Source organism: Oncorhynchus masou, unplaced genomic scaffold (assembly GCF_036934945.1).
Source record: "Oncorhynchus masou masou isolate Uvic2021 unplaced genomic scaffold, UVic_Omas_1.1 unplaced_scaffold_2636, whole genome shotgun sequence".
Lineage (NCBI taxonomy): Eukaryota > Metazoa > Chordata > Actinopteri > Salmoniformes > Salmonidae > Oncorhynchus > Oncorhynchus masou.
The window spans coordinates 4,212-27,582 of record NW_027016718.1 but is presented as its reverse complement, the minus strand read 5'-3'; the positions used below and the strand labels follow the sequence as shown (position 1 = coordinate 27,582).

Below are 23,371 nucleotides of genomic sequence, written 5' to 3'. Positions count from 1 at the left end.
AAGCATCCAAAAGCCTGAAACAGAGAAACACAGCTTGTTCAACAACCAACCAAGAGGCTGAAACAAAGAAACACAGCTTGTACAACAACCAACCAAGAGGCTGAAACAGAGAAACAGAGCTTGTACAACAACCAACCAACCGAGAGCCTGAAACAGAGAAACACAGCTTGTTCAACAACCAACCAAGGGCCTGAAACACAGCTTGTTAAACAACCAAGAGTAAGGTGACCATTTTGACAAACTAAGATGTCTTAAAAACAGTATATTTCTAATCTTCTCCTTGTAGTGAAGTGCTAACATGGAATACGAGTTAAAATACGGGAGTCTAAATGTCTCTGGTTGAAAAGTTAAATGAGAAATTAATGATGAGGGACATTTAAAGTTTCATAAACCTGTTCCACGCGCTCGCTCACGGCCAGCCACGCGCTCGCTCACGGCCAGCCACGCGCTCGCTCACGGCCAGCCACGCGCTCGCTCACGGCCAGCCACGCGCTCGCTCACGGCCAGCCACGCGCTCGCTCACGGCCAGCCACGCGCTCGCTCACGGCCAGCCACGCGCTCACGAAACCTCCTGCCAAGCAAAACTAAGGAGGAGGCCCAACAGGCCTACCTGCCTGGACCAAACTACACAAACTAAGCTCTTCTGTTACTGACTGGCTAGTCCACACACATAAACCTACGCGCACGTACACACACCCCCGGGTCTCCGTACACCCCCCCCCAGGTTTCCGTACACCCCCCCAGGTTTCCATACACCCCCCGCCCCCCAGGTTTCCGTGCCCCCCCCCAGGTTTCCGTACACACCCCCCCGCCCCCAGGTTTCCGTACCCCCCCCCCCCAGGTTTCCGTACACCCCCCCCCCAGGTTTCCGTACCGCCCCCCCCCCAGGTTTCCGTACACCCCCAGGTTTCCGTACACCCCCCCCCGGGTTTCCGTACACCCCCCGGGTTTCGTACACCCCCCCCGGGTTTCCGTACACCACCCCCCCGGGTTTCCGTACACCCCCCAGGTTTCCGTACACCCCCCAGGTTTCCGCACACCCCCCCCCAGGTTTCCGTACACCCCCCAGGTTTCCGTACACCCCCCCCCCAGGTTCCCGTACACCCCCCCCAGGTTTCCCCCCCCCCCCCCAGGTTTCCCGGTTCCCCCCCCCCCCCAGGTTTCCGTACATCCCCCCAGCTCTAAACTCACCCAGATATCAGCCTTGGTGGTAATGGCCTTCCCTGCGTACACGTTGATCATCTCTGGAGCTCGATAAGACAGGGTCGTGTACCTACACACAGGAAGTGATCAGGGCAAAAGGTTATCTATGCAGTTACAGTATGTATGTAAGAGTGGTACTACTGCTGAGAAGGATGGCACCCTACGCAGTGCACTACTGCTGAGAAGGATGGCACCCTACGTAGTGCACTACTGCTGAGAAGGATGGCACCCTACGCAGTGCACTACTGCTGAGAAGGATGGCACCCTACGCAGTGCACTACTGCTGAGAAGGATGGCACCCTACGTAGTGCACTACTGCTGAGAAGGATGGCACCCTACGCAGTGCACTACTGCTGAGAAGGATGGCACCCTACGTAGTGCACTACTGCTGAGAAGGATGGCACCCTACGCAGTGCACTACTGCTGAGAATTAGTCCTATGTAAGAGTAAAAGTGGATTGATGGAACAGAGTCGAGGTGTCCTCCACAGTATGACTAAGCATTAAGGCACCTCTGGGGGGGGGTTGTTGTATATGACCAATATACCTGTTCTTAGACACGACGCACCGCAGAGTGCCCGGATACAGCCTGTAGCCGTGGTATATCGGCCATATATCACAACCCCCCCCCCCCCCCAGAGGTTACCTTCATGCTGTTATAAACTGGTTACCAACACAACATAATTAGAGCAGTAAAAATACATGTTGTCATACCCGGGGTATATGGTCTGATATACCACGGCTGTCAGCCAATCAGCATTCAGAGCCCGACCCATCCAGTTTATAAAAAGACAAAGATTAACTTGTTGGCCCAACAGCCACTGTGGCAGGTAGGTATATAACATCTACCAGCCACTAAGAACAATTTCATTACCAACCAAAATATTTTGTTGCCACTAAAATTACACCAACAAAATGAACGAGTATGTTTTCTAAAAACAAATGTATTACTAGCATAAAGTAAATGGTGGTTTTATATTGTTTAATTAAAAAAAAAACATTTGTGATGAGAATATTTTTTAAACGAAAACAACACACATTGTCACCTGCCCCTTTAGGGGCGGGAGGTTACCGTGGTAACACTGTGCCCGTGAGATTGAGAGTCTGAATAGCGGCAGTGTCGTCTTCCCTTCACTAGCGGTTGAAAACTCAAACATTGAAGAAAATCAACCTGGCTTGTGAACAAAACAACATAAATAGACCAAGAAACACCCTTCAGTAGACTTTCCTTTCCGGTAAATTAGACCAACTTGTATGGCTGTGTACAGCGCTTCTAAACAACTAATCTTTCACTCAGCTCTTCACGTGCTCACAGCCCCCCCCAACCAGGCAGGAAGGTGTTCTTAATGTTTTGTCCAGTCCTAACTGGAACTAAAGCAAATAGAGGGATCTGTGGGACAGTTCACATGATGTGAAATGGGGTGCGCTCTAGCTACGCAGGCACATGGAAGACAATCACCTGGGTTCACAGACACACACCCCCCCCCCCCACACTCACTTCCTGATTTCGTCCTCCACAGCGGTCACTCCGTCTTTATGTGGAAGCAGCACTTTGAGAGAAGCACTTCCAAAATCACACAGAACATAACTCCCATTATCACTCAGGAGGATGTTCTCTACCTGGAACAGAGAGAGGGGAGACAGAGAGAGGGGAGACAGAGAGGGCGACAGAGAGGGGGAGACAGAGAGAGGGAAGACAGAGAGAGGGGAGACAGAGAGAGAGGGGAGACAGAGAGAGGGAGACAGAGAGGAGAGACAGAGAGAGGGGAGACAGAGAGAGGGGAGACAGAGAGGGGAGACAGAGAGGGGAGACAGAGAGAGGGCGACAGAGAGAGGGGAGACAGAGAGAGAGGGGAGACAGAGAGAGAGGGGAGACAGAGAGGGGAGACAGAGAGGGGAGACAGAGAGAGGGGCGACAGAGAGAGGGGCGAGACAGAGAGAGGGGAGACAGAGAGAGGGGAGACAGAGAGAGGAGAGACAGAGAGAGGGGCGAGACAGAGAGAGGGGAGACAGAGAGAGGGGAGACAGAGAGAGGGGAGACAGAGGACAGAGAGAGGGGAGACAGAGAGAGGGGAGACAGAGGACAGACAGAGGACAGAGAGAGGGGAGACAGACAGAGGAGAGACAGAGAGAGGGGCAAGACAGAGAGAGGGAGACAGAGAGAGGGAGACAGAGAGGGGGAGACAGAGAGGGGAAGACAGAGAGGGAAGACAGAGAGGGAGACAGAGAGAGGGAGACAGAGAGAGAGAGACAGACAGAGAGGGGAGACAGAGAGGAGAGACAGAGAGAGGGAGACAGAGAGAGGGGAGACAGAGAGGGGAGACAGAGAGAGAGGGAGACAGAGAGAGGGAGACAGAGAGAGGGGAGACAGAGAGGGGGAGACAGAGAGGGAGACAGAGAGAGGGAGACAGAGAGAGGGGGAGACAGAGAGGGGGAGACAGAGAGAGGGCGACAGAGAGAGGGGCGAGACAGAGAGAGGGGAGACAGAGAGAGGGAGACAGAGAGAGGAGAGACAGAGAGGGGGCGAGACAGAGAGGGGAGACAGAGAGGGAGACAGAGGACAGAGAGGGGGAGACAGAGAGGGGGAGAGACAGAGGACAGACAGAGGACAGAGAGAGGGGAGACAGACAGAGGAGAGACAGAGAGAGGGGCAAGACAGAGAGAGGGGAGACAGAGAGAGGGGAGACAGAGAGAGGGGAGACAGAGAGAGGGGCGACAGAGAGAGGGGAGACAGAGAGAGGGGAGACAGAGAGAGGAGAGACAGAGAGAGGGGCGAGACAGAGAGAGGGAGACAGAGAGAGGGGCAAGACAGAGAGGGCGACAGAGAGGGGCGACAGAGAGAGGGGAGACAGAGGACAGAGAGAGGGGAGACAGAGAGAGGGGCAAGACAGAGAGGGGAGACAGAGAGGGAGACAGAGAGAGGGCAAGACAGAGAGGGGAGACAGAGAGGGAGAGACAGAGAGAGGGCGAGACAGAGAGAGGGAGACAGAGAGAGGAGAGACAGAGAGGGGCGACAGAGAGAGGGGCGACAGAGAGGGGGAGACAGAGAGAGGGAGACAGAGAGGGGAGACAGAGAGAGGGAGACAGAGAGAGGGGAGACAGAGAGAGAGGGAGACAGAGAGAGAGGGAGACAGAGAGGGAGACAGAGAGGGAGACAGAGAGGGGGAGACAGAGAGAGGGAGACAGAGAGGGGGAGACAGAGAGAGGGAGACAGAGAGGGAGACAGAGAGAGGAGACAGAGAGGGGAGACAGAGAGAGAGGGAGACAGAGAGGGAGACAGAGAGGGGAGACAGAGAGGGGAGACAGAGAGGGGAGACAGAGAGGGGAGACAGAGAGGGAGACAGAGAGGGCGAGACAGAGAGAGGCGAGACAGAGAGGGGAGACAGAGAGAGGGAGACAGAGAGGGAGACAGAGGACAGAGAGGGGAGACAGAGAGGGGAGACAGAGAGGGGAGACAGAGGACAGACAGAGGACAGAGAGGGGGGAGACAGACAGAGGAGAGACAGAGAGAGGGCAAGACAGAGAGGGGAGACAGAGAGGGGAGACAGAGAGGGGGAGACAGAGAGAGGGCGACAGAGAGAGGGAGACAGAGAGAGGGCGACAGAGAGGGGAGACAGAGAGAGGGGCGACAGAGAGGGGAGACAGAGAGGGCGAGACAGAGAGAGGAGACAGAGAGAGGGGCAAGACAGAGAGAGGGGCGACAGAGAGAGGGGCGACAGAGAGAGGGGAGACAGAGGACAGAGAGAGGGGAGACAGAGAGAGGGGCAAGACAGAGAGAGGGGAGACAGAGAGAGGGGCAAGACAGAGAGAGGGAGACAGAGAGAGGGCAAGACAGAGAGGGGGAGACAGAGAGAGGAGAGACAGAGAGAGGGCGAGACAGAGAGAGGGGAGACAGAGAGAGGAGAGACAGAGAGAGGGCGACAGAGAGAGGGCGACAGAGAGAGGGAGACAGAGGACAGAGAGGGGAGACAGAGAGGGGAGACAGAGAGAGGGAGACAGACAGAGGGGAGACAGAGGACAGAGAGAGAGGAGACAGACAGAGGGGAGACAGACAGAGGAGACAGACAGAGGGGAGACAGAGGACAGAGAGAGGGGGAGACAGAGAGAGGGAGACAGAGAGAGGAGACAGAGGACAGAGAGGAGAGACAGAGAGGGGGAGACAGAGAGGGGAGACAGAGAGGGGGCGACAGAGAGAGGGGGAGACAGAGAGAGGGCGACAGAGAGGGGAGACAGAGGACAGAGAGAGGGAGACAGAGAGGGGAGACAGAGAGGGAGACAGAGAGGGGGAGACAGAGAGAGGAGACAGAGAGAGGGGGACAGAGAGAGGGCAAGACAGAGAGGGGAGACAGAGAGGAGAGACAGAGAGAGGGGGCGAGACAGAGAGAGGGGAGACAGAGAGAGGAGAGACAGAGAGAGGGGCGACAGAGAGGGGGCGACAGAGAGAGGGGAGACAGAGAGAGGGAGACAGAGAGGGGAGACAGAGAGGGGAGACAGAGAGAGGAGACAGAGAGGGGGAGACAGAGAGGGAGACAGAGGACAGACAGAGGACAGAGAGAGGGGAGACAGACAGAGGAGACAGACAGAGGGGAGACAGAGAGAGGGGAGACAGAGAGGGGAGACAGAGAGAGGCGACAGAGAGAGGGCGACAGAGAGAGGGGAGACAGAGGACAGAGAGAGGGAGACAGAGAGAGGGGAGACAGAGAGGGGAGACAGAGAGGGGAGACAGAGAGAGGGGAGACAGAGAGAGGGAGACAGAGAGAGGGAGACAGAGAGGGGAGACAGAGAGAGGGGAGACAGAGGACAGAGAGAGGACAGAGAGAGGGGAGACAGACAGAGGGGAGACAGACAGAGGGGAGACAGACAGAGGGGAGACAGACAGAGGGGAGACAGACAGAGGGGAGACAGACAGAGGGGAGACAGACAGAGGGGAGACAGAGAGAGGGAGACAGAGAGGGGGAGACAGAGAGAGGGGAGACAGAGAGAGGGGCGACAGAGAGAGGGGCGAGACAGAGAGAGGGGCGAGACAGAGAGAGGGGCGAGACAGAGAGAGGGGAGACAGACAGAGGGGAGACAGACAGAGGGGAGACAGACAGAGGGGAGACAGAGAGAGGGGAGACAGACAGAGGGGAGACAGACAGAGGGGAGACAGACAGAGGGGAGACAGAGAGAGGGGAGACAGAGAGAGGGGAGACAGAGAGAGGGGAGACAGACAGAGGGGCGAGACAGAGAGAGGGAAGACAGAGAGAGGGGAGACAGAGGACGGACAGAGAGGGAGAGGACAGACAGAAAGAGAGAGAGGACAGAGAGAAATAGAGAGAGAGAGAGAGGACAGACAGAGAGAGAGGAGAGACAGAGATATAAATATTATTATCAGCATGACTGAAGCTTTAAGCTCTAGGATATAACATTGTCCTGGTGAAGTAGCTGCATTTCCCAACAGGCTGGCCAGTAAAACGCCTGTTTATTCACCAGTAGTAGTGGACAGACTGGCCAGTAGAGAACTAGTTTATTCACCAGTAGTAGTGGACAGGCTGGCCAGTAAAACGCCTGTTTATTCACCAGTAGTGGACAGGCTGGCCAGTAAAACGCCTGTTTATTCACCAGTAGTAGTGGACAGGCTGGCCAGTAAAATGCCTGTTTATTCACCAGTAGTAGTGGACAGGCTGGCCAGTAGAGAACTAGTTTATTCACCAGTAGTGGACAGGCTGGCCAATAGAGAACTAGTTTATTCACCAGTAGTGGACAGACTGGCCAATAGAGAACTAGTTTATTCACCAGTAGTGGACAGGCTGGCCAGTAAAACGCCAGTTTGTTCACCAGTAGTAGTGGACAGGCTGGCCAATAGAGAACTAGTTTATTCACCAGTAGTAGTGGACAGCCTGGCCAATCGAGAACTAGTTTATTCACCAGTAGTGGACAGGCTGGCCAATAGAGAACTAGTTTATTCACCAGTAGTGGACAGCCTGGCCAATCGAGAACTAGTTTATTCACCAGTAGTGGACAGCCTGGCCAATCGAGAACTAGTTTATTCACAAGCCATGGACAGACTGGCCAATAGAGAACTAGTTTATTCACCAGTAGTGGACAGACTGGCCAATAGAGAACTAGCTTATTCACGAGCCATGGACAGACTGGCCAATAGAGAACTAGTTTATTCACCAGTAGTGGACAGACTGGCCAATAGAGAACTAGCTTATTCACGAGCCATGGACAGACTGGCCAATAGAGAACTAGTTTATTCACCAGTAGTGGACAGACTGGCCAATAGAGAACTAGCTTATTCACGAGCCATGGACAGACTGGCCAATAGAGAACTAGTTTATTCACCAGTAGTGGACAGACTGGCCAATAGAGAACTAGTTTATTCACCAGTAGTGGACAGACTGGCCAATAGAGAACTAGTTTATTCACAAGCCATGGACAGACTGACCAATAGAGAACTAGTTTATTCACCAGTAGTGGACAGACTGGCCAATAGAGAACTAGCTTATTCACCAGTAGTGGACAGACTGGCCAATAGAGAACTAGTTTATTCACCAGTAGTAGTGGACAGACTGGCCAATAGAGAACTAGTTTATTCACCAGTAGTGGACAGGCTGGCCAGTAAAACGCCTGTTTATTCACCAGTAGTGGACAGGCTGGCCAATAGAGAACTAGTTTATTCACCAGTAGTGGACAGACTGGCCAATAGAGAACTAGTTTATTCACGAGCCGTGGACAGACTGGCCAATAGAGAACTAGTTTATTCACCAGTAGTGGACAGACTGGCCAATAGAGAACTAGTTTATTCACCAGTAGTGGACAGACTGGCCAATAGAGAACTAGTTTAGTCACCAGTAGTGGACAGACTGGCCAATAGAGAACTAGCTTATTCACCAGTAGTGGACAGACTGGCCAATAGAGAACTAGTTTATTCACCAGTAGTGGACAGGCTGGCCAGTAAAACGCCTGTTTATTCACCAGTAGTGGACAGACTGGCCAATAGAGAACTAGTTTATTCACCAGTAGTGGACAGACTGGCCAATCGAGAACTAGTTTATTCACCAGTAGTGGACAGGCTGGCCAGTAAAACGCCAGTTTATTCACCAGTAGTGGACAGACTGGCCAATAGAGAACTAGTTTATGCATCAGTAGTGGACAGCCTGGCCAATCGAGAACTAGTTTATTCACAAGCCATGGACAGACTGGCCAATAGAGAACTAGTTTATTCACCAGTAGTAGTGGACAGCCTGGCCAATCGAGAACTAGTTTATTCACCAGTAGTGGACAGCCTGGCCAATCGAGAACTAGTTTATTCACAAGCCATGGACAGACTGGCCAATAGAGAACTAGTTTATTCACCAGTAGTGGACAGACTGGCCAATAGAGAACTAGCTTATTCACGAGCCATGGACAGACTGGCCAATAGAGAACTAGTTTATTCACCAGTAGTGGACAGACTGGCCAATAGAGAACTAGCTTATTCACGAGCCATGGACAGACTGGCCAATAGAGAACTAGTTTATTCACCAGTAGTGGACAGACTGGCCAATAGAGAACTAGCTTATTCACGAGCCATGGACAGACTGGCCAATAGAGAACTAGTTTATTCACCAGTAGTGGACAGACTGGCCAATAGAGAACTAGCTTATTCACGAGCCATGGACAGACTGGCCAGTAAAACGCCTGTTTATTCACCAGTAGTAGTGGACAGGCTGGCCAGTAAAACGCCTGTTTATTCACCAGTAGTAGTGGACAGGCTGGCCAATAGAGAACTAGTTTATTCACCAGTAGTGGACAGGCTGGCCAGTAAAACGCCTGTTTATTCACCAGTAGTAGTGGACAGACTGGCCAATAGAGAACTAGCTCATTCACCAGTAGTGGACAGACTGGCCAATAGAGAACTAGTTTATTCACCAGTAGTGGACAGACTGGCCAATAGAGAACTAGTTTATTCACAAGCCATGGACAGACTGACCAATAGAGAACTAGTTTATTCACCAGTAGTGGACAGACTGGCCAATAGAGAACTAGCTTATTCACCAGTAGTGGACAGACTGGCCAATAGAGAACTAGCTTATTCACCAGTAGTGGACAGACTGGCCAATAGAGAACTAGTTTATTCACCAGTAGTGGACAGGCTGGCCAATAGAGAACTAGTTTATTCACCAGTAGTGGACAGACTGGCCAATAGAGAACTAGTTTATTCACGAGCCGTGGACAGACTGGCCAATAGAGAACTAGTTTATTCACCAGTAGTGGACAGACTGGCCAATAGAGAACTAGTTTATTCACCAGTAGTGGACAGACTGGCCAATAGAGAACTAGTTTAGTCACCAGTAGTGGACAGACTGGCCAATAGAGAACTAGCTTATTCACCAGTAGTGGACAGACTGGCCAATAGAGAACTAGTTTATTCACCAGTAGTGGACAGGCTGGCCAGTAAAACGCCTGTTTATTCACCAGTAGTAGTGGACAGGCTGGCCAATAGAGAACTAGTTTATTCACCAGTAGTGGACAGGCTGGCCAATAGAGAACTAGTTTATTCACCAGTAGTGGACAGGCTGGCCAGTAAAACGCCTGTTTATTCACCAGTAGTGGACAGACTGGCCAATAGAGAACTAGTTTATTCACGAGCCGTGGACAGACTGGCCAATAGAGAACTAGTTTATTCACCAGTAGTGGACAGACTGGTCAATAGAGAACTAGTTTATTCACCAGTAGTGGACAGACTGGCCAATAGAGAACTAGTTTATTCACCAGTAGTGGACAGACTGGTCAATAGAGAACTAGTTTATTCACCAGTAGTGGACAGACTGGCCAATAGAGAACTAGTTTATTCACCAGTAGTGGACAGACTGGTCAATAGAGAACTAGCTTATTCACGAGCCGTGGACAGTCCTTGTTATGTTGACACTTTTCGCTCACAGCAGAGAGACTGAAGGGACATGAGAGATGTCTGGGGTCAGCTCGCCAACCAAGAATTCACCAAATGGGATCAACACCAAACTCTGCATGTAGAATTACGCACAAATATCCTCAGTGTACAACGTAGAACACCAAATAATGCTTGCAGAGCAGAATTAGGCCGATACCCGCTAATTATCAAAATCCAGAAAAATAGACGTTCAATTCGACAACCACCTAATAGGAAGTGATTAACAAACCTTCCTTAACAAAGCCATCACCTACAGAGAGATGAACCTGGAGAAGAGTCCCCTAAGCAAGCTGGTCCTGGGGCTCTGTTCACAAACACACCCTACAGAGCCCCAGGACAGCAGCACAATTAGAGCCAATCAAATCATGAGAAAACAAAAAGATAATTACTTGACACATTGGAAAGAATTAACAAAAAAACAGAGCAAACTAGAATGCTATTTGGCCCTAAACAGAGAGTACACAGCGGCAGAATACCTGACCACTATGTACAAACTCAGTGAGCATAGCCTTGCTATTGAAAAAGGCCGCCGTAGGCAGACATGGCTCTCAAGAGAAGACAGGCTATGTGCTCACTGCCCACAAAATGAGGTGGAAACTGAGCTGCACTTCCTAACCTCCTGCCCAATGTATGACCATATTAGAGAGACATATTTCCCTGAGATTACACAGATCCACAAAGACTTTTTTTTAAATGCAAATATCAGTTTTTCATCACAGCAGCAAGATGTGACCTTTTGTCACGAGAAAAGGGCAACCAGTGAAGAACAAACACCAGGGGTGACAGAGGAAGAGGGATGACAGTAGATAAGGGGTGACGGATGAGGACAGGACCATTGTAAATACAACCCAGATTTATGTTTGTTGATTTTCCCTTTTGTACTATTTGTTTCTCTATTTCACTTGCTTTTAGGAGAGAGACAGAGAGACAGACAGACAAACAGAGACAGACAGAGACAGACAGAGACAGACAGAGACAGACAGAGACAGACAGAGACAGACAGAGACAGACAGAGACAGACAGAGAGGGAGAAAGCCCAGTGAGAGACAGCTCAGAGTAGATGACAGGACAAGTCATTTTGCAGTGTCCTTCTGGGATTCAATAACCCAACAGTCTGGTGTCAGTCTGGTGTCGGCCTGGTGTCGGCCTGGTGTCGGCCTGGTGTCGGCCTGGTGTCGGCCTGGTGTCGGCCTGGTGTCGGCCCGGTGTCGGCCTGGTGTCGGCCCGGTGTCGGCCCGGTGTCGGCCCGGTGTCAGCCCGGTGTCATCCCGGTGTCATCCCGGTGTCATCCCGGTGTCAGCCCGGTGTCAGCCCGGTGTCAGCCCGGTGTCATCCCGGTGTCATCCCGGTGTCATCCCGGTGTCAGCCCGGTGTCATCCCAGTGTCATCCCGGTGTCATCCCGGTGTCAGCCCGGTGTCAGCCCGGTGTCAGTCCGGTGTCAGCCCGGTGTCAGCCCGGTGTCAGCCCGGTGTCATCCCGGTGTCATCCCGGTGTCAGTCCGGTGTCAGTCCGGTGTCAGTCCGGTGTCAGTCCGGTGTCATCCCGGTGTCATCCCGGTGTCAGTCCGGTGTCATCCCGGTGTCAGTCCGGTGTCAGTCCGGTGTCAGTCTGGTGTCAGTCTGGTGTCAGCCTGGTGTCAGTCTGGTGTCAGTCCGGTGTCAGTCTGGTGTCAGCCCACAGTGCTAAGACAGACAAGGATGAAATCAGACTCCAGGGTGACAACAGTAGGAAAGGGGTGGAGGGGGAAGAGGGATGAGAGTAGGAAAGGGGTGAGGGAGGAAGAGGGATGACAGTAGGAAAGGGCTGATGGAGGAAGAGGGATGAGAGTAGGAAAAAGGTGAAGGACGAGGACAGGAGGAAGAGGATAGGATAGGATAGGATAAAGCAATCCTTCTCACCCCCCCCCCTTAAATGATTTAGATGCACTATTGTAAAGTGACTGTTCCACTGATGTCAGAAGGTGAATTCACCAATTTGTAAGTCGCTCTGGATAAGAGCGTCTGCTAAATGACTTAAATGTAATGTAAATGTAAGAGGGATGACAGTAGGAAAGGGGTGGAGGGAGGAAGAGGGATGACAGTAGATAAGGGGTGAAGGATGAGGACAGGAGGAAGAGGGATGACAGTAGATAAGGGGTGAAGGATGAGGACAGGAGGAAGAGGGATGACAGTAGGAAAGGGGTGAGGGAGGAAGAGGGATGACAGTAGATAAGGGGTGAAGGATGAGGACAGGAGGAAAGGGCTGACGGAGGAAGAGGGATGAGAGTAGGAAAGGGGTGACGGATGAGGACAGGAGGAAGAGGGATGACAGTAGGAAAGGTGTGAGGGAGGAAGAGGGATGACAGTAGATAAGGGGTGAAGGATGAGGACAGGAGGAAGAGGGATGACAGTAGGAAAGGTGTGAGGGAGGAAGAGGGATGACAGTAGATAAGGGGTGACGGATGAGGACAGGGGGAAGAGAGATGACAGTAGGAAAGGTGTGAGGGAGGAAGAGGGATGACAGTAGATAAGGGGTGAAGGATGAGGACAGGAGGAAGAGGGATGACAGTAGGAAAGGTGTGAGGGAGGAAGAGGGATGACAGTAGATAAGGGGTGACGGATGAGGACAGGGGGAAGAGATGGGTAAATCCCTTACCTTCAGGTCCCTGTGTATGACAGGGGTTCTACACTGATGCAGCCTGGCCACAGCCTCACAGGTATCAGTGAAGATGGTCAACACCTCCGGCTCCGTAAACCCTGTATGGAGACGCTGGTTCATCTGCTTCACTACCTGACCAGCTGGGGGGAGAGAGAGAGAGCGAACGAGGAGAGAGAGCGAACGAGGAGAGAGAGCGAACGAGGAGAGAGAGCGAACGAGGAGAGAGAGCGAACGAGGAGAGAGAGCGAACGAGGAGAGAGAGCGAACGAGGAGAGAGAGCGAACGAGGAGAGAGAGCGAACGAGGAGAGAGAGGGAACGAGGAGAGAGAGGGAACGAGGAGAGAGAGGGAACGAGGAGAGAGAGGGAATGAGCGAACGGGAGAGAGAGGGAACGAGGAGAGCGAGTGAACGGGAGCGAGGGACAAAGAGAGATTGTGTTTAAGTTAATTCTACTTTATTAGGTCAATATAAAAATCACAGGTCTGCTTGTTCAAATTTTGCAACCGTCTCATGCTCAATAAAACAATAATGACCGGTCCATTGTATTAAAAATAACAGGGGAACCTATAACACCTACCTTTACAGTACTCCATGAGAATGAGCACCTCCCACACACTGTCCCCTACGGAGTTGATGGTAGAGTCCAGGTAGTTCACTATGTTCCTATGACCAGACAGCTCCTTCTGCAGAGGAGAAGAGCACAGACAGGGTGGACATTCATGAGAGGTCTATGGTCAATTAAAAACCGTCTCAAAATAGTCAAGTGTCCCTTTTAATAGCCGGGCAACGGCACACATTTCAGAAAATAAACAGCTGTTTAAAATCAACACCGGGTCTAAAAGGAATAGTTTATGAGGTGATTTACAAGATGTAATGTTTCATTTGTTACATTAAATAATTAGTAATTACTTATTTTTAATTTTTTTTAAATGAATGGCAAGCTGTGTTTAAAAATCGCCAGTAAGAAACTGCTGGCTTAACAGGCAGCCAGACAGCCGGAGAACCGCTAGCTAACAGGCAGCTAAACAGCCGGAGAACCGCTAGCTAACAGGCAGCTAAACAGCCGGAGAACCGCTAGCTAACAGGCAGCTAAACAGCCGGAGAACCGCTAGCTAACAGGCAGCCAGACAGCAGGAGAACCGCTAGCTAACAGGCAGCTAAACAGCCGGAGAACCGCTAGCTAACAGGCAGCTAAACAGCCGGAGAACCGCTAGCTAACAGGCAGCTAAACAGCCGGAGAACCGCTAGCTAACAGGCAGCTAAACAGCCGGAGAACCGCTAGCTAACAGGCAGCCAGACAGCAGGAGAACCGCTAGCTAACAGGCAGCTAAACAGCCGGAGAACCGCTAGCTAACAGGCAGCTAAACAGCCGGAGAACCGCTAGCTAACAGGCAGCTAAACAGCCGGAGAACCGCTAGCTAACAGGCAGCTAAACAGCCGGAGAACCGCTAGCTAACAGGCAGCTAAACAGCCGGAGAACCGCTAGCTAACAGGCAGCTAAACAGCCGGAGAACCGCTAGCTAACAGGCAGCTAAACAGCCGGAGAACCGCTAGCTAACAGGCAGCTAAACAGCCAGAGAACCGCTAGCTAACAGGCAGCTAAACAGCCGGAGAACCGCTAGCTAACAGGCAGCTAAACAGCCGGAGAACCGCTAGCTAACAGGCAGCTAAACAGCCGGAGAACCGCTAGCTAACAGGCAGCTAAACAGCCGGAGAACCGCTAGCTAACAGGCAGCTAAACAGCCAGAGAACCGCTAGCTAACAGGCAGCTAAACAGTCGGAGAACCGCTAGCTAACAGGCAGCTAAACAGCCGGAGAACCGCTAGCTAACAGGCAGCTAAACAGCCGGAGAACCGCTAGCTAACAGGCAGCTAAACAGCCGGAGAACCGCTAGCTAACAGGCAGCTAAACAGCCAGAGAACCGCTAGCTAACAGGCAGCTAAAACAGCCGACAACTGCTAGATAACTGGCAAGCACAAAAACAGTCATCCACTTTGAAAGCACAGAACCCTAGAGTTTTCCCCCCTTCTTTCAATTAGAAGCATGTCTATAATATGCGATTGTTGTGTTCAGGGATTTAAACAAAAAACACCAGTCTACTAATTGAAGTTTTACGGTAAGTTTTACAGTAAGTCATTACTCAGTGCTGCGTCTGACGTGCCGGTCTTTTGTTTCTTTATGTAGTTACTTTTTATGTCACCTCGACAGTCGTGTCTCTCCAATGTGTGTGTGTGTGTGTGTGTCTCTCCAGTTTTAAAGTCAGCACATAGTTATTTTATGTGGTGGGTCTTTCTATCTGTTCAGTTACAGATGGGTCAGAAGTTCAGGGTAAAACATATTGTCAATGTTCAACAACTTTCTTCCAGAGGCTTTCTTAGAGGTTGATACAGTTTACTGGAGGCATAGAAACCAGACAAGAAATCATGACGCAAACACACACACACCATAATAGTGATCTCTCTCTTGTAGATGTTGAGGTCAGGGACATTGTTGACATACATCCTCTTGAGAGCGCAGCGCATGCCACTGTGTGTCCGGGCCAGGAACACCACAGAGAACCCACCTGGCGAGGAGGAGAACAGAGTGGTTAGCATCTCACACACACACACACACACACACACACACACACACACACAGAGATAACACTGCCTTCAGCTAGTATTCAGACCCCTTGACTTACTCCACATTTTTGTTGTGTTACAGCCAAACTGATTAAATATAAAATTGCGTAAATTATATATTTTGGTATTTCAATGTCAATAAATTTGCAAGGTTTTCAAAAAAAAAAAATGTTGACACTTTATTAACGTATATTGTGTGTAGGTGAGAAAATATATTTAATACAATTTTGAATTCAAGCTACAACACAACATAAGTCGAGGGGTGTGAATACATTGAACATACATTGCATTTGTGCTTGTGTTGTAGGTTAATGTCCTGCTGAACGGTGAACTTGTCTCCTAATGTGTTGGAAAGCAGACAGACCAGGTTTAAAATCAGCTTCTCCACCTGTCAGGTGATTATCTTATTATTATTATCATCATCATCATCATCTTGGCAAAGGATACATTCTCACTAACAAGGATGTAAACAAATATGTGCACCAAACTTTTGTATTTTTTTGTTTTTTAAAGAAATAAGCTTTTCGTGAGTACGAAACATTTCTGGGATCTTTTATTTCAGCACATGAAACATGAAACCAACACTTCACATGTTGAGTTAACACGGTTTATGTCGCTTATGCCTGGAAACAGCTCTGCACATTATTAAGTGGAGATGTGATCATGTAGCCTTATCATCATCATGTAGCCTTATCATCATGTAGCCTTATCATCATCATGTAGCCTTATCATCATGTAGCCTTATCATCATCATGTAGCCTTATCATCATCCTGTAGCCTTATCATCATCATGTAGCCTTATCATCATGTAGCCTTATCATCATCATGTAGCCTTATCATCATCATGTAGCCTTATCATCATCATGTAGCCTTATCATCATCATGTAGCCTTATCATCATGTAGCCTTATCATCATCATGTAGCCTTATCATCATGTAGCCTTATCATCATGTAGCCTTATCATCATGTAGCCTTATCATCATGTAGCCTTATCATCATCATGTAGCCTTATCATCATCATGTAGCCTTATCATCATCATGTAGCCTTATCATCATCATGTAGCCTTATCATCATCATGTAGCCTTATCATCATCATGTAGCCTTATCATCATCATCATGTAGCCTTATCATCATCATGTAGCCTTATCATCATCATGTAGCCTTATCATCATCATGTAGCCTTATCATCATCATGTAGCCTTATCATCATCATGTAGCCTTATCATCATCATGTAGCCTTATCATCATCATGTAGCCTTATCATCATGTAGCCTTATCATCATCATGTAGCCTTATCATCATCATGTAGCCTTATCATCATCATGTAGCCTTATCATCATCATGTAGCCTTATCATCATCATGTAGCCTTATCATCATGTAGCCTTATCATCATCATGTAGCCTTATCATCATGTAGCCTTATCATCATGTAGCCTTATCATCATCATGTAGCCTTATCATCATCATGTAGCCTTATCATCATGTAGCCTTATCATCATGTAGCCTTATCATCATCATGTAGCCTTATCATCATGTAGCCTTATCATCATGTAGCCTTATCATCATGTAGCCTTATCATCATGTAGCCTTATCATCATGTAGCCTTATCATCATCCTGTAGCCTTATCATCATCATGTAGCCTTATCATCATCCTGTAGCCTTATCATCATCATGTAGCCTTATCATCATCATGTAGCCTTATCATCATCCTGTAGCCTTATCATCATCCTGTAGCCTTATCATCATGTAGCCTTATCATCATGTAGCCTTATCATCATCCTGTAGCCTTATCATCATCATGTAGCCTTATCATCATCATGTAGCCTTATCATCATCATGTAGCCTTATCATCATCATGTAGCCTTATCATCATCATGTAGCCTTATCATCATCATGTAGCCTTATCATCATCATGTAGCCTTATCATCATCATGTAGCCTTATCATCATCATGTAGCCTTATCATCATCATGTAGCCTTATCATCATCATGTAGCCTTATCATCATCATGTAGCCTTATCATCATGTAGCCTTATCATCATGTAGCCTTATCATCATGTAGCCTTATCATCATCATGTAGCCTTATCATCATCCTGTAGCCTTATCATCATCATGTAGCCTTATCATCATCATGTAGCCTTATCATCATCATGTAGCCTTATCATCATCATGTAGCCTTATCATCATCCTGTAGCCTTATCATCATCATGTAGCCTTATCATCATCATGTAGCCTTATCATCATGTAGCCTTATCATCATGTAGCCTTATCATCATCATGTAGCCTTATCATCATCCTGTAGCCTTATCATCATCATGTAGCCTTATCATCATCATGTAGCCTTATCATCATCATGTAGCCTTATCATCATCATGTAGCCTTATCATCATCATGTAGCCTTATCATCATCATGTAGCCTTATCATCCTGTAGCCTTATCATCATCATGTAGCCTTATCATCATCCTGTAGCCTTATCATCATCATGTAGCCTTATCATCCTGTAGCCTTATCATCCTGTAGCCTTATCATCATCATGTAGCCTTATCATCATGTAGCCTTATCATCATCATGTAGCCTTATCATCATCCTGTAGCCTTATCATCATGTAGCCTTATCATCATGTAGCCTTATCATCATCATGTAGCCTTATCATCATCCTGTAGCCTTATCATCATCATGTAGCCTTATCATCATGTAGCCTTATCATCATCATGTAGCCTTATCATCATCCTGTAGCCTTATCATCATCCTGTAGCCTTATCATCATGTAGCCTTATCATCCTGTAGCCTTATCATCATCCTGTAGCCTTATCATCATCATGTAGCCTTATCATCATCCTGTAGCCTTATCATCATGTAGCCTTATCATCATCCTGTAGCCTTATCATCATCCTGTAGCCTTATCATCATGTAGCCTTATCATCCTGTAGCCTTATCATCATCCTGTAGCCTTATCATCATCATGTAGCCTTATCATCCTGTAGCCTTATCATCATGTAGCCTTATCATCATCATGTAGCCTTATCATCATGTAGCCTTATCATCATGTAGCCTTATCATCATCATGTAGCCTTATCATCATCCTGTAGCCTTATCATCATCATGTAGCCTTATCATCATCCTGTAGCCTTATCATCATCCTGTAGCCTTATCATCCTGTAGCCTTATCATCATCCTGTAGCCTTATCATCATCATGTAGCCTTATCATCATGTAGCCTTATCATCATCCTGTAGCCTTATCATCATGTAGCCTTATCATCATGTAGCCTTATCATCATGTAGCCTTATCATCATCATGTAGCCTTATCATCATGTAGCCTTATCATCATCCTGTAGCCTTATCATCATCCTGTAGCCTTATCATCATGTAGCCTTATCATCATGTAGCCTTATCATCATCATGTAGCCTTATCATCATCCTGTAGCCTTATCATCATCATGTAGCCTTATCATCATGTAGCCTTATCATCATCATGTAGCCTTATCATCATCCTGTAGCCTTATCATCATGTAGCCTTATCATCATCCTGTAGCCTTATCATCATCCTGTAGCCTTATCATCATCATGTAGCCTTATCATCCTGTAGCCTTATCATCATGTAGCCTTATCATCATCCTGTAGCCTTATCATCATCATGTAGCCTTATCATCATGTAGCCTTATCATCATCATGTAGCCTTATCATCATGTAGCCTTATCATCATGTAGCCTTATCATCATGTAGCCTTATCATCATCCTGTAGCCTTATCATCATCCTGTAGCCTTATCATCATCCTGTAGCCTTATCATCATCATGTAGCCTTATCATCCTGTAGCCTTATCATCATGTAGCCTTATCATCATCATGTAGCCTTATCATCATGTAGCCTTATCATCATCATGTAGCCTTATCATCATCATGTAGCCTTATCATCATCCTGTAGCCTTATCATCATGTAGCCTTATCATCCTGTAGCCTTATCATCATCATGTAGCCTTATCATCATCATGTAGCCTTATCATCATCATGTAGCCTTATCATCATCATGTAGCCTTATCATCATCATGTAGCCTTATCATCATGTAGCCTTATCATCCTGTAGCCTTATCATCCTGTAGCCTTATCATCCTGTAGCCTTATCATCATGTAGCCTTATCATCCTGTAGCCTTATCATCATCCTGTAGCCTTATCATCATCACGTAGCCTTATCATCATCATGTAGCCTTATCATCATCATCACGTAGTCTACAGCTGGTGTCACTAGTCCACGTGTGTGTTTCTCTCATTAGGGGACCGAGCGGATGGCTTCAAAGACAGGAACGGGACAAAGCAGCGCCCCACAATGGCATCCTTGTTGCCTAACACAAACACACTGCTCCCCGAGGTAGAGTCCTGCATCAAGGTAGAGTCCCACGGTTCCCTGTTCAGAACAAGTATATTGCAGGTTGGAAACAGTTTAAATCAAAGCTACACTCGTTTATTTTTACCCAGGAGTTGTGTTGTGAATTCCACTGTGAGCGGCGAGGCGGGCAGACAGACAGCCAGCCGGGCAGACAGACAGCCAGCCGGGCAGACAGACAGCCAGCCGGGCAGACAGACAGACAGCCAGCCGGGCAGACAGACAGACAGCCAGCCGGGCAGACAGACAGACAGCCAGCCGGGCAGACAGACAGACAGCCAGCCGGGCAGACAGACAGACAGCCAGCCGGGCAGACAGACAGACAGACAGCCAGCCAGCCGGACAGACAGACAGCCAGCCGGGCAGACAGACAGACAGCCGGGCAGACAGACTGACAGCCGGGCAGACAGACTGACAGCCGGGCAGACAGACTGACAGCCGGGCAGACAGACTGACAGCCGGGCAGACAGACTGACAGACAGCCGGGCAGACAGACTGACAGACAGCCGGGCAGACAGACTGACAGACAGCCGGGCAGACAGACTGACAGACAGCCGGGCAGACAGACTGACAGACAGCCGGGCAGACAGACTGACAGACAGCCGGGCAGACAGACAGACTGACAGCCGGGCAGACAGACAGACTGACAGCCGGGCAGACAGACAGACTGACAGCCGGGCAGACAGACAGACTGACAGCCGGGCAGACAGACAGACTGACAGCCGGGCAGACAGACAGACTGACAGCCGGGCAGACAGACAGACTGACAGCCGGGCAGACAGACAGACTGACAGCCGGGCAGACAGACAGACTGACAGCCGGGCAGACAGACAGACTGACAGCCGGGCAGACAGACAGACTGACAGCCGGGCAGACAGACAGACTGACAGACGGGCAGACAGACAGACTGACAGCCGGGCAGACAGACAGACTGACAGCCGGGCAGACAGACAGACTGACAGCCGGGCAGACAGACAGACTGACGGGCAGACAGACAGACAGACAGACGGGCAGACAGACAGACAGACAGACGGGCAGACAGACAGACTGACAGACGGACAGACTGACAGACGGGCAGACAGACAGACTGACAGACGGGCAGACAGACAGACAGACTGACTGACGGGCAGACAGACAGACTGACAGACGGGCAGACAGACAGACTGACAGACGGACAGACAGACTGACAGACGGGCAGACAGACAGACTGACAGACGGGCAGACAGACTGACAGACGGGCAGACGGGCAGACAGACAGACTGACAGACGGGCAGACAGACTGACAGCCGGGCAGACAGACAGACTGACTGACGGGCAGACAGACAGACTGACAGACGGGCAGACAAGCAGTCACACAGCGAGAGTGGATCAGGGAACCGATTCGTGTGGTGCTGAAAACATCCTTAAAATGTCCAAGAGCAGAGTTCCCATTCTAGGGTATCAGTAATCTATACGGAGGTCACAGCTCGATCTTTCGGTAAAAACATTTTAGCAATACTGTGAAACTCATTTGGTGTCGTGTGCTTTCTGGCTGGTCAAGTGGAATGTCTAGACACATTGACTCGTGTTCTATTAAAAAAAGGCAGAATTTATTTTCTTCTGTTATATAAAACAATTAATTTTCTTCTTGTTATATCACATCATCATATTTACATTAACATTAACACAATGTAATTCATAGAGGAGAGAGACCGCAGTAGGAGTCAAGTCCATGTGGGCTAACAGTAGGCTACATTCTAGATTGGCTTAAATCAGGTCTCCGATCAACGTCCTGTCAACTCTACAGGGGGCTGTGACAGGACAGCGGAGCACGATTCTCTCACCGCACAGTCCTCCCTGGGGCGGCAGGGTAGCCTAGTGGTTAGAGCGTTGGACTAGTAACTGGAAGGTTGTGAGTTCAAACCCCCGAGCTGACAAGGTACAAAATCTGTCGTTCTGCCCCTGAACAGGTAGTTAACCCACTGTTCCCAGGCCGTCATTGAAAATAAGAATTTGTTCTTAACTGACTTGCCTGGTTAAATAAAAAGGTACAATTTTAAAAAATTAAATAAGGAGAAATTAGCACTGATAATAATGTGTGTACACAATAAAGCAGTAATAAGCTATTAAGATAAGGAAGGCCCACGTCCCATGCTGCGTCTGGTCTACGCCCCCCTTCTCCCGATCCTCTGTACCAGAGCCACACGAAACAGACTGATTACATTAGAGGACCAGCGAGACTCACCTCACATCTGGATAGGATAACCTACAACACAACCGAACAGACGAAACCCTTCACCATGACAAATTAGGAGGTCAAGGGTCACAGAAAGGAGGAAAGGTCAACCATAATAAAATGATGAGTTAGTGAAATTAAATTGAGAAGGTTAGGGATGGGCTTTGACATTTTTTATGTTTGAGTGATTTATTTAATATATTTTTTATTTATTTAGAGGAAGCCCCCCCCCCCCACTGGGGGAAAAAAAATATTATAACCTAGGCTAGAGGTCGACCTCTAACCTAGGCTAACCAATCCCAAATGGCACGAGCATAAGAGCCTCAGCTGGAAAATAGATGGGAATCGATTATTCCAAAACTACAGCTCATTTTTGGAACACATGATTTTCCTACTTCAACTTAATCTATTTTTTATTTTAAATTTCTCCAACTGTCGTTATTTGGCACAGAATGAAGCTTCTGTAGCCTGTCAGATATGTTTTTATTTCCGTAGGCCTAACATGAGCTTGTGTGCTCACTCAGCACGTGTGTGTGTGTGTGTGTGGTCAGAATGTAATTGAGTGAACGAGACTTGAAAGGGAATTTAGGGAGGATAGACTACAACGACGAAGGTAAGAACTGCTCTGTTTTATTCTGAATGGAGCCGTTCGTTACTGTGTAGGACGAGAAAGCACGTGCAGAGTCAAATTAGTTTCCCCCCGGTTTGATGCAGTCAAGACCGGTTTCTATGTAATTCATTTGAGCTTTAGCAGCTTTTCGTCGACGAGAGCACGAGTCAGCTTGGTTGTTTGTGGTCTCTCATCTCTCGCTCCTCCCTGCCAGAACACCACCACTCTGCCTCGTGCTTCATCAGCTCTGGTTAAAAAAGTAGCTTACCAAAATGGTCTTTCCTGATGGTTTTTTTGCACGGATTTGGATCCGACCAGGTCTATACAGAACGGTTCTAGAGCTGTCCTCCTCGGGTCTGTCCGGATGGGAAACTTTTTCTCCATTACTCATAACCATTCATATATTTATAACAACCTAAAACGGAGCCAACTCGCTGGCGAGAGTCATTACCAGCAGTGGTAGGAAACTGTTTGTGTTCAGATTGTACTGGAACTGCAATAAAAACTGTTTAAAAAAAACTTGAACTCAAACTAATGAGATATCAAGCAGGAAGGAGAAAGAGAGGAGGCAAGCAGCAAGAGAGACAGAGACAAGTGGCTTTAGAGAGAGAGAGAGAGAGAGAGAGAGAGAGAAGGGCCCTCCCAGTCGCTCTCCCCAGAGCCTGCGTCTCTGCCTGCCTACTTGACAGAGACCATATGGTTCAGGATCTCACTAAATCAGTCTAAATCCTTTTGTGCACACACACACACACACACACACACACACACACACACACACACGCAG

The 23,371-nt window shown here is 48.8% G+C and overlaps 1 protein-coding gene across 1 annotated transcript in view; it reads right to left on the bottom strand.

The window, feature by feature from the left end:
* The window catches only part of LOC135539084 (BMP-2-inducible protein kinase-like), a 44,695-nt gene extending 21,783 nt beyond the window's left edge, over positions 1 to 22,912 (bottom strand). The window contains 6 exon segments of the mRNA XM_064964944.1: positions 1,192 to 1,273; positions 2,700 to 2,821; positions 12,754 to 12,896; positions 13,334 to 13,439; positions 15,201 to 15,319; positions 22,856 to 22,912. Coding sequence (XP_064821016.1) covers positions 1,192 to 1,273; positions 2,700 to 2,821; positions 12,754 to 12,896; positions 13,334 to 13,439; positions 15,201 to 15,278 — 531 coding nt within the window. The 5' untranslated portion in view covers positions 15,279 to 15,319; positions 22,856 to 22,912.
* Positions 22,913 to 23,371: the final 459 nt, after the last annotated feature.